This window comes from Papio anubis, chromosome 7 (assembly GCF_008728515.1).
Source record: "Papio anubis isolate 15944 chromosome 7, Panubis1.0, whole genome shotgun sequence".
Classification (NCBI taxonomy): domain Eukaryota; kingdom Metazoa; phylum Chordata; class Mammalia; order Primates; family Cercopithecidae; genus Papio; species Papio anubis.
Window position 1 is genome coordinate 121,580,398 of NC_044982.1, and position 14,615 is coordinate 121,595,012.

The 14,615-nt window shown below is 38.2% G+C and overlaps 1 protein-coding gene across 14 annotated transcripts in view; it reads right to left on the minus strand.

The window, feature by feature from the left end:
- MAP2K5 (mitogen-activated protein kinase kinase 5) overlaps positions 1-14,615 on the minus strand; it is a 274,973-nt gene that overhangs the window by 217,003 nt on the left and 43,355 nt on the right. For all 14 annotated transcript variants that reach the window (XM_021941782.1, XM_021941781.2, XM_021941778.1 and 11 more), the window contains exons 7-8: positions 9,409-9,457; positions 2,018-2,082 (exon numbers count right to left, since the gene is read on the minus strand). In XM_021941782.1, the coding sequence (XP_021797474.1) occupies positions 2,018-2,082; positions 9,409-9,457 (114 nt within the window). The remainder of the gene's footprint in view (positions 1-2,017; positions 2,083-9,408; positions 9,458-14,615) is intronic.

Sequence of the window (14,615 nt, forward strand, 5' to 3'; positions counted from 1 at the left end):
CTTGGGAGGCTGAGGCAGGAGAATCCCAGGAGGCAGAGGTTGCAGTGAGCTGAGATCGTGCCACTGCACTCCAGCCTGGGCAACAGAGCGAGACTTCATCTCAAAACAAACAAACAAATAAACAAACAAACAAACCTATGTTTTAAAATAAAGGATTAAAATGTCAACATCTAGAATATTATGTCTCGTAAAAATTCTGCTGAAGTTTCATGGTTTTATGCTTCTTCCCTTCTAGAAATAAGCTAGGACAATAAATTCACAATAGACCTTCAATTAATATAAAACTAAAGGTTTGCTGAAATAACACAGATAGGTAGGTTAGGAGTCTAAGGAAACATTTTTGAATTCAATTTGAAGCCAATAAAAGGAATACAAAGAGTTGCCAGAATCTTTCTTATTTTATTATATTTGGCTATCAGCCTAAAGGCATTAAGAAGAAAGGTTCAAGCTTTGAAAAGTGAACTCAATAGAAGCAAATCAGATTGTACATGTTCCTTCTTCCTCTTTCCTTTCTATGGGCACCTGAACTCAAGAACCTTCAGAACACAGTAAAAATCTAAATCAGATAGTAAGGAAGAGAAGACTAAGATGAAAAGATGCCATTTATACTGGAGGTTGCGTGGGAAGAACACTAGTATGATCCAGGGAAGCAGAATAGTAGCCGCAAAAATCATTAGACACATTGGACCCCAATTTTAAGGGCCAGGCTCAAGGACCAAGGAACATGTAAGAAACATGTTCTTATTTACTTCTCTGAATTATCATAGTGGAAGGACTTCACTTTCAGACCAACTGTTCACAATACTCAGTCATCTGCAGGAAAAAACAATCCAAACATGTGAACATAAGCTCTTAAAGGACTATATTCAGGAGAAAGGACTCACATCTTGGCTGTATCTGCAAAGGGCACTGAAGCCCTGAATGGGTGGCTGAATCAGATGACTTCAAAAGAGCTTCTAAGCCTGAGAAATCAAATTCCACACCAAGGCTGCATCAATGAGTAGGGGATGTTCTGGAATTTTAGGATGTGAACCTTCATGGTCATAGAATAGGGCAATTTTTATCTGTATTCATGTGGTTAGTCAGAACTTAAAATTCTAAGAATATGGGTAATCAATTAGAAAATAAGTTAATTATTTTACAACTCTGGAAATACATATTAATACCAATGTTAAAGTATCTGTGGTTGTGACCTAATATCACAACCATAATGTGATGTAGGATTAGTGTATACATGGAAAACCGCTCTCTGGAGGAAAGTTTTATTATTCCCTCAGGGCCTTCTTACAGAGTATGGATTTTTTAATTCCTAGTGGAATATTTTTCATACACCATTGCAGACTATTAAGTACCAGATATTACATTATGTAGTTTAAACTTTGTACTACTGCATGAGAAGACTTCCCTGTCGGAGAACTATTTTTTATGGCTAGCATTTTTTAATATGAAAATGAACATTCCTTTGGGGTAAGATCACTGCAACTGGAATTTGGGAGAACTTTATAACTTAACATATTCATCAATGTGTAGAAATTCTCTCAGGGGAATAGGGTGAGGAGAGAAGAAAATACAACAGGAAGAAGGCTTTTTAATAACTTATAGTGTTGACACAGGGCAAAGCAATGGTATTTATAAGGTCTGGCTTCCACTGGGCATAACTGTAAACAGGCAGGGGACTAGTGTAGGATGCTAGCAAGTTAAAAAATAATAATAATAGTGTTAAAAAGCAAAGGAAAAAAAATGCATTAAACTTCAGGCCAGTTAAAGGTAGACTTACTAATGGTGGACTATTAAGTACACACCCAGGAGAGTTGCAGACTCGGAAATATTAAAAAGGCAATATAAATGCACTTTCCAGGCAATTCTTGAGAAAATAGATGTCTTGCAGAATTTTGGAGTCAAATATGGAAATAAAATCTAAGTGTTAGTGGTCATTTAAAAATCTTTGCCACAGTGAACTTGGATACTCAGTATTTGGAAAAGCCGATAGAAAGTTTAAACAAAATTGACTACTCACTTGTAGACTGTGCCTCCGTTGCCATGACCAAGAGTGTCCCGATACCGTATGTCTTGTTCATTCATCTCCACAAGAAAGAAAGAAAAACAAAAAGGGTGTCATGCTGTGGATGGAAATGTCAAGGAAAAGCAACTCTGGGCCATAAACAACAAGCAGTCTGGGTCATTTCAAGTTCAGCTGCAAGAACGAGAAGATCAATACAACATTTGCTGTCCAATTTATAAAAGACGATACCAAGGGACAAAGTGATGGAAAGTTTAATGACAATTTGTTTGCCTGGGTCATTTCATTAAAGTTTGATAAAAGGTGTCAAAATGGAATGATATAACATAGCTCAAAAGGGTCAGGTCAGAGATACTGATAAGAAAACATTCTCCAGTACTGCATATAACCAATGCCAAAGAGCACTGCACATAACCAAAGTCAAACTTAGGAAGACAACACACACACACACACACACACACTCTCTCAGTAATCTAACGCATGATCTGTAAATAAATCAGCCCTAGAAAACTCCTCAGATGACCCCCATAATTAACATTTAACAAACTAAATAATGTTTATGATTTTCCTAGAGTACATATCGCTTTTCTTTGCAAGTAACAAACTAGTATACAGCAATAATTAGGCAGAAATCATATTATGAAGATGGAAAAGTACCAAATCAATGCACTTAAGATGCACATATAGTCGGATATTATAAAGGAAAAATACATAGGCATGTAATTTTTATTAAAGTCATTTTCATAACTTAATATATAAAAGTTTGCATGTTTTTCAAGGTTCTATAAAACCTATTATACCACAAATAACTACTCTCATTTGTATCATGAATAATAGGTAAATTATGTTAGTGCCCACAAAATAATGTTTTAGAGTTTAGAGAGCTCCCTATACAATTATTTATCAAGTGACTTTAAGACTAGTCGGACTTTGATGCATTCAGTAATTTTCTACACACTGGTCCAGATGCTTAAAAATTAACTGCCAACTTTATTCACTAAGTGGATTTAATAAAGGTGTTCTTTTCCATATAGCTAAAGCTTGGGGAAAGCCACTGTAAGCCCTGAAAAAAAAAAATCAATTTCCAGGGAATTGCACTGCCTTGCATGGGCAGAAAATGGATGGAGTTTTTAATTCAATATCACTTGGAAAAAAAACAGTTTGCTCTCAGACCAGTATAGTAAAGCTTTAAATATTTTGCTCTACTCTAAACTTCTACCAATTGAATAAAGCAAGGGTTCATTCACCAAGGGAAATATTTTTCTTCTACACATTTCTGAAGTTGAAGCTTCAGAGAGCTGTGATAATTAGGAGTACAATGCAGGTAACAGAAACAGCTTCCTTTCCGAGCCATTTTACCAATCCCTAAAAGAATACTGACAGATTAATGTGCAAAGGCCAATTCAGCACCCAATTTAATTGTAGTACAACCAGATTGATGCCCTTTACAATCAGCTAATTATTATATTCAGGGTCTGTGAAGTAATGAAAAACATGCCAGAACAATTGGCAACTATTTTCCTATTTGAGGGAAATTCTGTTCATCACTACCTCTATATTACTAATACAGAAAAAAAACATTTGAAGCTGTATAAAAGGTGTGGCATAAACAAAATAAAATCTCATTATTCTGGACGGAATGATAAATTTTAAAGCAGCATGAAGAAAAGTAACACATAAAGTGACGAGATGCTAAACTAGCAGAACTACTGTTTGGTTTACTTTGATAAATGAAGGATACGTAAATAGCAGTATCCATTGGTGGGCACAAATAGGCCACTGGGCTAATCCCCTTAGAACATTTCTCTAGGTAATCTAAACATGTCTGTAACAACCTGATTTGTACTATTAACTAATAAGCTACACTCTCATCAAGGCTTGACATAAATTTCTAGAAGAGACATTTCACTCACTCAAGAACACAAATTCTGAATTTGTGGCACTAAGGTTTAAGGGTAAGCAGGAAGTTGCTACGTAGTAGATAGGGTCTATGCCCTGGAGGGGCCACAGTCTGCAATCATATACCCTCCACCACTTCATAGGCAAAGGGGTAGGTATGGCATGTCTCTGAGCATGTTCAAACGGTGTAATTCTGACTTCTTAGTCTTTTTACCACTAATATCCACTACAGGGAAAAGAGAAGGGAAGAAGCTACCCAATCCACATTCCCAGCACTCCAACCTAACAAGGAGTGGTAAGCATCCAACACTGTCAGGGCACAGGTGGGGAAGGAGTGCAGGGAGGAGAAGGAGAGAGGGAGAATGTTTGTTGCAAGTGTATGTGCATGTGCATTAATCACTGTCTAAGCAAATTCAAGAATGGAAAAAATCAAGACAAATACGGAATCCTTCATATAACCAGGAGGATTGCAAGAGTCTCATAAAGATAAAAATGGTTTTGAAGAGCAATTTCTAGAACCATGTCACTTAGTATCCATAAAAAGTGAGCAACGTGTTCCTATAATGTGTTTCTACAATGTTTTAAAGTTATGTAAACCTTTGGCCTGTGAACTGATTGATAGTTTTTTAGTTGGTTTTTTTTTTTTTTGGAGATGAAGTCTCACTCTGTCACCCAGGCTGGAGTATAATGGTGTGATCTCAGCTCACTGCAAACTCTACATCCCATGTTCAAGTGATTCTCCTGCCTTAGCCTCCTGAACAGCTGGGATTACATGCAAGTGCCACCATGCCCAGCTAATTTTTGTATTTTTAGTAGAGATGGGGTTTCACCATGTTGTCCAACCTGGTCTCGAACTCCTGACCTCAGGTGATCAGCCTGCCTCAGCCTCCCAAAAGTGCTGGGATCACAGGCATGAGCAACTGTGTCCAGCCTGGTCATTTTTTAATATTTAAAAATACCAGATTCTTTTTCTTTTTGCTTATTTGAATTTTCTAATTTTTATATGCTGTACAAATACTCCTCATGTAAAAAAAGAAATTGGGAGGGGATGGGAAAAACAAAGCAGAGCCCAAGAATTGATTACAAAAAATATTTTTAGAACTTCATATCTCTGATCAATTAGGCTAATTTAATTGATCTTAACTATGAAAAAATCACTAAAGGGATCTACAATCAACTAGTAGCATTTTTGTCTTTTTCATTTAGATAAGGATATTAATTCAACTTTTCAAAATGAAGCATAGGAAGAGTGTTCATTACATAAGAAAGTGATATTTAGAAGCTTACAGAATATTGTATTTAAATATTATAGTTGGGATCAAGTATCATTTAAAAAAAATCACAGAATTTTACAGCATTCTAAGACCAGTTAGCCCACTTTACTTAGGTTACATAACTAGTCAAAAACTCAGTCTTTCAGTATACTCCAGTTCAACATCATAGCTTAGCAGTTTGTCTCAGGTGTTAAGTATGGCGGGACATTCCTATCAATGGCTACTGGCCCACAGGAAGGTAAACAATCAACGGAAAGACACTCACAAGTTAAAAGCAATTTCATTAGCTATGATGCTAGTTTTTAAGAAGAAAAACGTTTTTAAAATCACACAGCTCTTTAAATTGAAAACAGGTGAAGGACAGCTTTTTATTCAATAACAATACCAAGTAGTTTTTAAATACAGTCCAGGTTCCTTGTTTTAACTAAAAAAGCAAATAAAAGGCAGAATAATAAATGTGAGGGAGGAGGAAGAAAAAGCCACAGGAGTTACAATTACATGTCAACTGCCAAGATAGCAAATGACCTTAGAGAAATGACTGGCACTGAGCTCTGTTCCTGCTGAAAGAGAGGCAGGGGCCATAAAAGAAACAGAGACAGCAACAACCCATGGGCAGAGTCAGGTTGGGTTTGTGTGGGTAAAGGAGGGTTGTGTAGTTTGGGCTTACATACACAGTCTCATTTATGTTTCAGTCTTCCTCTACAATCCAAGATGAACTGTAAGAATCTAAGAGTTATATATACTAGTAATGATACAGTTTTTAAACCTAATTTTACAGTAGATACCTATTCCCCCTTCCTTTTTTTTCTAAATACAAAAAGGTTTTCCTGTTTTTGTTGGGTTTTTTTTGAGACAGAGTCTTGCTCTGTCGCCCAGGCTGGAGTGCAGTGGCACTGTCTTGGCTCACTGCAACCTCCACCACCTGGGCATGGGCCGCCGTACCCAGTTAATTTTTTGTATTTTTAGTAGAGAAGGGGTTTCACCGTGTTGGCCAGGCTGGTCTCAAACTCCTGGCCTCAAGTGGGCCTTCTAAAGTGCTGGGATTATAGGCATGAGCCACCGCACCCAGCCAAGTACAGAAAGTTTTTCTAAAGGCTTTTTGAAGTTATCGAAATAACAGCCAAAAGATGCAGCTGGACCAGAATTAGTTTTACATCTGATTTGAGTAGATTTATACTTGATTTATCAGGAATAGGAAAATACTGCCACCCTCTCCTATAAAATCTTTCTAAAAAACAGAAAAAGAAAAAATAACTTTAGAGATGCAAAAGCCAAAGTCACATATCTTTGGAGTAACTGTGCACTTTTTAAATTCTTCAAATTGACCCGCTGGGCTATTTCTAATCAGTTTCAAATCAAGGGCCAATGTTAAACAGATGATGCCACACTAGAACTGAAGTAGGAAAAACACATCCAGAAAACACATCAGTGAGACTGATTTATAGCTCTCAATAAAACATGCCAAAAATACCTTCTGATTTATTTTTTTAAGCTGGAAAAATGGAATTACTCCAACATAAAGTAATAACAGGAAAACAATGTCTCCATTTCAAAGATTAAATGTTAAACTTTTTTTTAAGTGCTTGATTTAATATATTAATGAAATTAATGGAAAAAATGAAATGGAATTCAATTATGGATCAGCACAGAAAATATTCTTTGTTTATTGTCTGTCTGTGTTAAGAAGAATCAGTACCTATCGCTTATAAATCATTAAAATAAAAATGCTCAATTAATCCTTATTTTATATGTAAAGGTCTGACAGAAACTAGTCCCATCACTAGACCTTTGCTTCACAAATCGAAGCAATAATGGTTTCAGAAAGCAGTCACACTCTATGAGCAGACAATTGGAGAGATTTAGTAAATCCCACTTTATAGAGCAGAGACTAATCGGAAAACACAGGCCAGTCAAATGTTTCTTATGAACTGTTGACACTATATCAATGCTGAATCAATTGGTGGCATTTACTCTGAGTGACAGAAAAGAAATAAATATTTATATCACATAACCTATATCAATGAACCCAGGCAGAAAGCTATTTCTAACTTGTCAATATTTGATTATCTTGAAGAATCATGTCCCTTTCTTTTAATGATTAATATGAATTCCTTATTAAATCTAAGTGGAGGCTAGTGGAAAGGCAAATCATTATTAATGCTTGAGAGCATAAACCACTAAAATAAAAAACTATGCTCAAGTGTTAAAGTATCATTAAATGTGACTTACATCTTCCATATCAAGTGGTGTCAGTGTTCAGCCCAGAAATTTATTGATGCCTACAACTGTGCACAGTACCTCACTGCAATGCAATTTCACTCACTGTTTAGTTACCCTATAGCACCAAGGAATTAAGGAATTAGTAGAAGGAGACATTTTGAAAGCTTCCAAAGGTGGGTTTTTTTTGGTTTTTGAGGGAATTTTTTGAGTGCAAGTAAATGTAAGAAAGGCTAATCCTTATAAAGAAAAAAAAAAAAAGCTGTATTGTTTAATATGAGGTTATCACATTCCCAAGGGAAAGCAATAAACAATCTTTAAGTGTCAAAAATCCTTGCCATGACAACCTCCCACCACAGAGAACCTCATAACTGAAGCCACTAAGATATCTATGGTACTAGGTTTACTGTCAAAACATTATTTTTTTGCAGTGGAAAAAACTGTTTTTCATTTTTGGAAGAAGAGTCTATGACAGGTTATTTTCCATTGCCTGGGCTGAATAAATGTAGTTAAAGCTTCTTAATTTATGTCAATTTTGAAATATATTTTCCAGCTAAGGAACACAGTGACTCATACATAAACTACAATTAGTAACTAGAATGCAAGCATGTTGAAGATACACAAATATCCTAGGCTCAGTATCTTTCCTTTTAGTCAGATTTTGTTTATATATACTGGTTCCAACAAAATATAAGGCACTGAGGTGATACAGATGTGGACCTCAATCTAAACAAACCTTTGGCTGCTGAAAGTTAAAGGTATTCGATAAATACTATCTAAAATGTTGAGAGTGCAAAGATTATACATACACCACTAGATTCTCCTTAGCTGTATACAGGATATTTAAGGACTGGAATTCACATACTCTGGATGGCAATCAGATGTCAGAAGCAGATCAACTTAATTTCTTCTAACTGTGTTCAAGGAATTGTGTGCTAAATAAGCAAGGCCTCCAGAATCACTACCATACAGCACTGTTTTAAGGCATGCACATGTATTAGGCCACAATGTTACAGGTGATATTAAAGGACAGGCATGAGGACCTGGCTTTGTCTTCTTGACATGCTCCACTACAAGTACTTGATTCATGAAATGCCAATGAGGCTTGGAGAGGTCAGCGTGTGAAGGCACTGAATAAGCATCTGAGATAATTAAGATTTCAGCCTTCGAAACATGGACGGGAAGTGAACAGCAGTTAAGAAAATCAATAAGAGTCTTTTATTTGCAGTGACACAGATGTCTCAGTCAATAGAGTCTAATAGGCAGGCTTGATCGCAATGGACAGGCGCCTGCCTCCAAGGCTATCAAAGGGCTTCCACTATAACAAACATTAAAACGCATTTATGTTGCTATTGAAGAATCGAGGACCCTGTAGGTAGCTTAATTTACCAGTGTATGTTTAAAAGCACTATACTATTTCAGATGTGTCCATTTACTTGAATCAAAATTAGTAAGAAATAACTGGCCTGAAGGCTCGTTTGCCCCTCACTGGCTGGGTTAGGTCATTCAGCATAAGATGGCCAGTCTACGAGGCAAACCAAGGTCTCCTGAAGGCCAGGAATTTTCTACGCCAAAGGTCGGCTGTCACTGCTTCCCTAAAAAGCCAGTGTTAGTTTCAGGACAAAAGAAGGAGCTAAGGTGAAAAAGTAATGGTTTTTCCTTTTCTCCCCAAAGATAATGAAAGAAACAGTTACCTCAGAATGCAGGGCCATTTCAACAGCCCCTGAGTTGACACACTTGTTCAGAACTGATTAACTTTTTAAAAACTGAGATGGCAGCAGGGTGTGTGCATGGTACTTCAATCTGCTGGGAGTGAAACCCATTAGCACAGTTTGAAAAACGGGCTGCAAATTGTTCTGCCAATCAAATTAAGCCATGTTATTCATTTATGACAGGTAACTCACAGACTCTTTATCTGTTTAATAAGCTTATGGATACAAAAAATGGACAGTAATATGTTATTACTATGTGCAAATCTTAATATATAATAATACCTACCTGGCCATTGGCTAATATTTTTTTCAGTTCAGCAGAAGACTTCTTTAAGCTGAAAAGGAAAAACACTTTTTAGTGGCAAGATCATCAACACCTCTGAACACCACTGAAAATTCCAGACTGAAATACACCTTTGCTTTTAGGTATAGGGATTGAGCACACTCCTCACATCCTTCTCCCGATATAATTTTTTTTTTTCAAAAGTAACTGGCCAAATGCAAAAGGTATCAAATAAAGACACTAAAACTCTATTAGTAATCTAAAGCAATAAAGAAGCCTACAGTCAAGATGAAGCTACAATATTTTACGAACTACTTCAGTGACTTTTTTATGGTCATTAGTTCTACTGCCTTTAGATAGCCTTTCAGAGGCAATTTCATGTGGACAATGTCAGCTGCTAAGCACTAATATTCACAGCAAATAAAGATTATGGAACTTTAAAAGAAAAAACAGATAATTTAAGTCCTGGTCTCTCACACAGTTAAAAGTTATAATTGAGTTTCCTGGGAAGCAAATATGTAGTACAAATAAATCCTGGTACTCACTAGCTGTGTGATCTGGGACAAGTTACTTATCCTCGCTGAACCTCAATTTCCTCTTTCTGTAAAATGGGGAAAATATCAATTTCACAGGGTAACCAGGAAAATTAAATATTACAAAAAATCTAGTGCTGTGTCTTGTCCATAGTAGGTGTGTTTTTACAAACAAAACTAATAAATTTTAGCTGGCTTTTTTTTCCTTTCCTATGGGTACAAGACTCAGCTTCCAGAGTTATTTAGGAAATATTAAAGCGTTTTCTGAACATGTATGACTATGTTAACACTCATATGGATAAATTTAGTGAAAGTCCTTTTTTTTTTTTTGATAGAGTTTCGCTCTTGTTGCCCAGACTGGAGTGCAAAGTACAATGGCACGATCTCGGCTCATCACAACCTCCACCTCCCTGGTTCAAGTGATTCTCCTGCCTCAGCCTCCCGAGTAGCTGGGATTACAGGCATGTGCCACCACGCCTGTATTTTTAGTAGAGACAGGGGTTTCTCCATGTTGGTCAGGCTGGTCTCGAACTCCCAACCTCAGGTGGTCCACCCGCCTCGGCCTCCCAAAGTGCTGGGATTACAGGCAAGAGCCACTACCCCGGCGTGAAAGTCCTTCTTGAATAAAGAATGGTAGTCAAGGGGAGCTCTGAAGACTTCTAGCTTTATAATGAGTTATACCTGTGAATATCTACCTGACTAGTAGAGTAGCATATAAAATAGCACCTTTTCCCAACAATATTCTATTTGAGCTTTAAAGCCTGTTAAGAGGCCAGGAACAGTGGCTCATGCCTGTAAATGACTTGACATATGCTCAGGGTTCCATAAATGGTGGTCACTGCTCTGGTTATTATTATACAGTGGTGGCAGTAGTAGTAATGCAGTAAGATATTAAGATCATAAATATATCAGAAAGCAAAAGGGGCCAAGCACAGTGTCTCAAGCCTGTAATCTCTGCACTTTAGGAGGCCCAGGAAAGAGGATCGCTTGAGCCCAGGAGTTCAAGAACAAGCCTGGGCAACATAGTAAGGCCCCATCTCTAAAAAAAATTAAAAACTTAGCCAGGCATGGTGGCACCTGCCTGTAATCCTAGCTACTCAGGTCACTTGAGGCCAGGAGGTTGAGGCTGTGGTGACCCGTAATTGTGCCACTGCACTCCAGAATGGGGGGTGACAGCAATGAGACCCTGTCTCAGAAAGAAGAAAGAGAGGGAAGGAAAGAAAGAGAGAGAGAGGGAGGGAGGGAGGAAGGAGAAAGGAAGGAAGAAAAGAAAAAGAAAAAAAGAGAAAGGACTCAAGACCTAACATGAAATACACATATTCCATTTAGTACCTTTAATAAGTTACGTTTGAGAGAATCTCAGACTTCAAGTTTGATCACACTTTACCATTTCAAGTTATAATTACTCTTCTTTCTACATATATCTTAAACTTTTGCTATGGTCAAATGTAAACTATGGAGCCTGAGTCCCTATTTTCCCAGATTTTATAAAGTATGTCCTCATCCAAGGGTTCTTGACTTTAATGTCCTACGACGTCTAAGACTCCATGCACTAAAGTGGCAATTAACAATTTTGTAGAATAGGATGAAAGCTGAAACATATATGGAAAAAATACACAGCTGCCTAAAATCAGTCCAGTTAACATAATAATAGCTGCTATTTATCAAGTGATGATCATGTGCTAGGCACTGTGCTAAATGCTTATTATCCTAATTTAATCCTTATAATAACTATACTCCAGGTATAGTTATTATCCCTAATTTATAAAGGATACTAAGATACAGACCTCTAAGGTACATACCTTGCTCAAAGTCTGTCTATCTCCTATACACACACAAACACACACATATTTTTTTCTGGGAAACATTCAGATTCTAGTTTTCCCACAAATGACTCCCAATTTGATAGTTCCAATTATTGTAAAGACACAAATAACCAAACAAAGTCCAGGCAAGGTTTCTACATAGATATTGCATTACGTTATAAACTTGAATTAATAACATTTTGATTCATTGCATTTATAAAATGCCTTTCATCCAAGAAATAAAACGTGATTCCTAATACAGCTTCATCAATCTTTCTAACACCAGTGGTAGATAGATGGAAAGTTTAATCATCCTAATTTACAGAAGGAGAAAGCTAAGTAGTTTAGGAAAGGCCTTGCCTTGGCAGCAGGACTTGAATTCAGTAATTATGACCTAGGAACACCAAGTGGATTAGTAAACTCAGTTTAATAAACAGTCAATCACCTAAGGCAAAAGAAAAAACAACCCATGCTTTGAGAGCAATAGAGGAAAATACTGTTTCATTCATTATGCTAGTATCTGGCTATCAACTTTGGTTAAAAAAAACAAAAAAAAAAACAAAAAAGAAAAAATTGTATCTTGGCAATTTCTTTGTGAGTCATTTTACTCAATATTTCATTCATCCGCATGTTCATGGTGACCTAAGCTATCCAAAAATCACTCTTAAAAACATTTTAAGGCCAGCTGTGGTGGCTCATGACTGTAACTACAACACTTTGGAAGGTCATAGTGAGAAAATTGCTTGAGCCAGGAGTTTGAGACTAGCCTAGGCAACACAGTGAGACCCCATCTCTACAAAAGAAATTAAAAAATTAAAAAAAAAAAAATGCCTAGCCAGGCATTGTGGTGCAGGCCCATAGTCCCAGCTACTTGGGAGGCTGAGGTGGAAGGACCACTTGAACCCAGGAGGTCAAGGTTGCAGCAAGCTATGATTGCGCCACTGCACTCTAACTGCACAACAGAGCGAGACCCCATCTCTAAAAAAGTAATGAAATAAAATAAAAACATTTTAAAATTTAAATGTGTTACGACTGTAACTTGAGTATGACACCTGAAGAGAGACACTGAGATATCCAAAGAAGAGTAAAAGGATGAGGGGACTAGAAGTAATGTCATATCAGAAAAGATGAAAGAGATGGGAGAATTTAGTCCAGAGGCAAGATGTAAAAGAAATACAAGTATATTCACACATACATTCATTCATTCATTCAAACATGATTGACTATAACCTATATGGCAAGCATCATGCTGGGAATTGGAACTTTGCCAATGAATATGCTACAGTCACTGCCCTCAAGGAGTATAGAATCTACTGGAGGACAGAGGTGATTATAATACAATGTGCTCACTGCTACAATACAAGGAAGCGTGGGGATATCATAGGAATTCCTACAGAGGTCCCTGGTGTGCACTGGGAGATGGGTAGTAATCAGGGACAGTTTTCAGAAGAAGATAATTTAGCCCTCAAAGATAACCAAGGTTAGCCAGACTGAAGGTCAAGGTGGGGATGAAAAGAAACGGGAAAATGTGCAGGCCCAGTAGAGAGAAGAAAGTGGTCCATTCAGGGCACTATGTGTTCATCAGCAAAGCTGGAATGTCAGGTGGGATGCCGTGGAGAGGCAGGTCAACAAGCTGGAGTACACAGAGCACCCATATGTGAAGGGCCACTGCTCACCTGCTGTGGAGGTTACACTTCATCTTGAAAGCATGAAGAGCAGTAAAGTTTTAAAGTAGGGAATGACTGCAGCTCAGGACTGTGCACTGGCAAGGTGGCTCCAGCTGCAGGGTGGAGGAGGGGCTCAATGGGGCAAGAACGGAGGGAGCAGACTCTCAGGAGGCTGTGGCAGCGATGTGGAGAGCCAGAACCACCCACACAGCAGCAGGGATGCTGGTGAGTAGAAAGACTCAGAGCTACTCAGAAGGTAGAACCTACAAGTGTGGGGACTGACAGGGTGTGGCACTGAGGGAGGCCTAGGAAGCAGTGAAGGAGGACTGACAGGTTATCTGGAGTTAGCAATAGACTGGATATGGGAGAATTTACTGAGACAGAAAATCTAGAACTGTGTTTGGAGGGAAGACCATTGGAAGAGCTGTTCCCCTGGAAGAGGGAACAACCACGTTCTGAGGGCTTAACTAAAATGTTATGAGTGGGTGCTATAGAAAGACAAATTCCAGCTCACAAAAAGAGCCTTCTGAGATACAGCCGAATAAAAAAGGGAAGGACCTGCCTTGGCTGATAAAGTGCATTCCTCCAACAGGGATGTTCAGGAAGAGGTTTGAAGACCATTTGGCAAGGAGTAGGGAGTCAAACATCAAAAGAAGGCAGGATTAGATTCTGCTCATTTGCCACACCACAGGCAGAGAATCTTTTAAAAACATAGGGCTGGCCACGTCCCTGTCCTACTAAAAGCCCTCTAACTGCTCGCCAGTGCAACTGAGAGGAAAATTCAAACATGACAGGGCCTACGAGGCCCCGCATGATGAGTCCTGTCTACCTCCTTAGCTCCTATCACTCCTATTGCTCTCTCATCTCCTCTCTCCAAATCCCTTCCCCAACCCAGCACCCCTCCCTGTGCTCCAGTCAAACTGGCCTATTCACAAACATGCCGAGTTTCTTCTCCACCTCAGGGCCTTCACCTACCCTCTTCCCTCTGTCTGAAACACCCTTCTCTACTTCTTGACGTACTTCTCATCCTTCAGGTCAAAACAGAAACATCACTCTCCCCAGGCAGCCTTCTCTGAGCACCCAGTCTAAATCTAAACATTCACCTTTCCATAAGAGGTCCTTTCTCTTTGGTCAATATGTAGCTAGGTTATCTAACTAGTCAAATTTCTTTCTAGCTTCTTCCCCACCTCACCCCAACTCTGTAG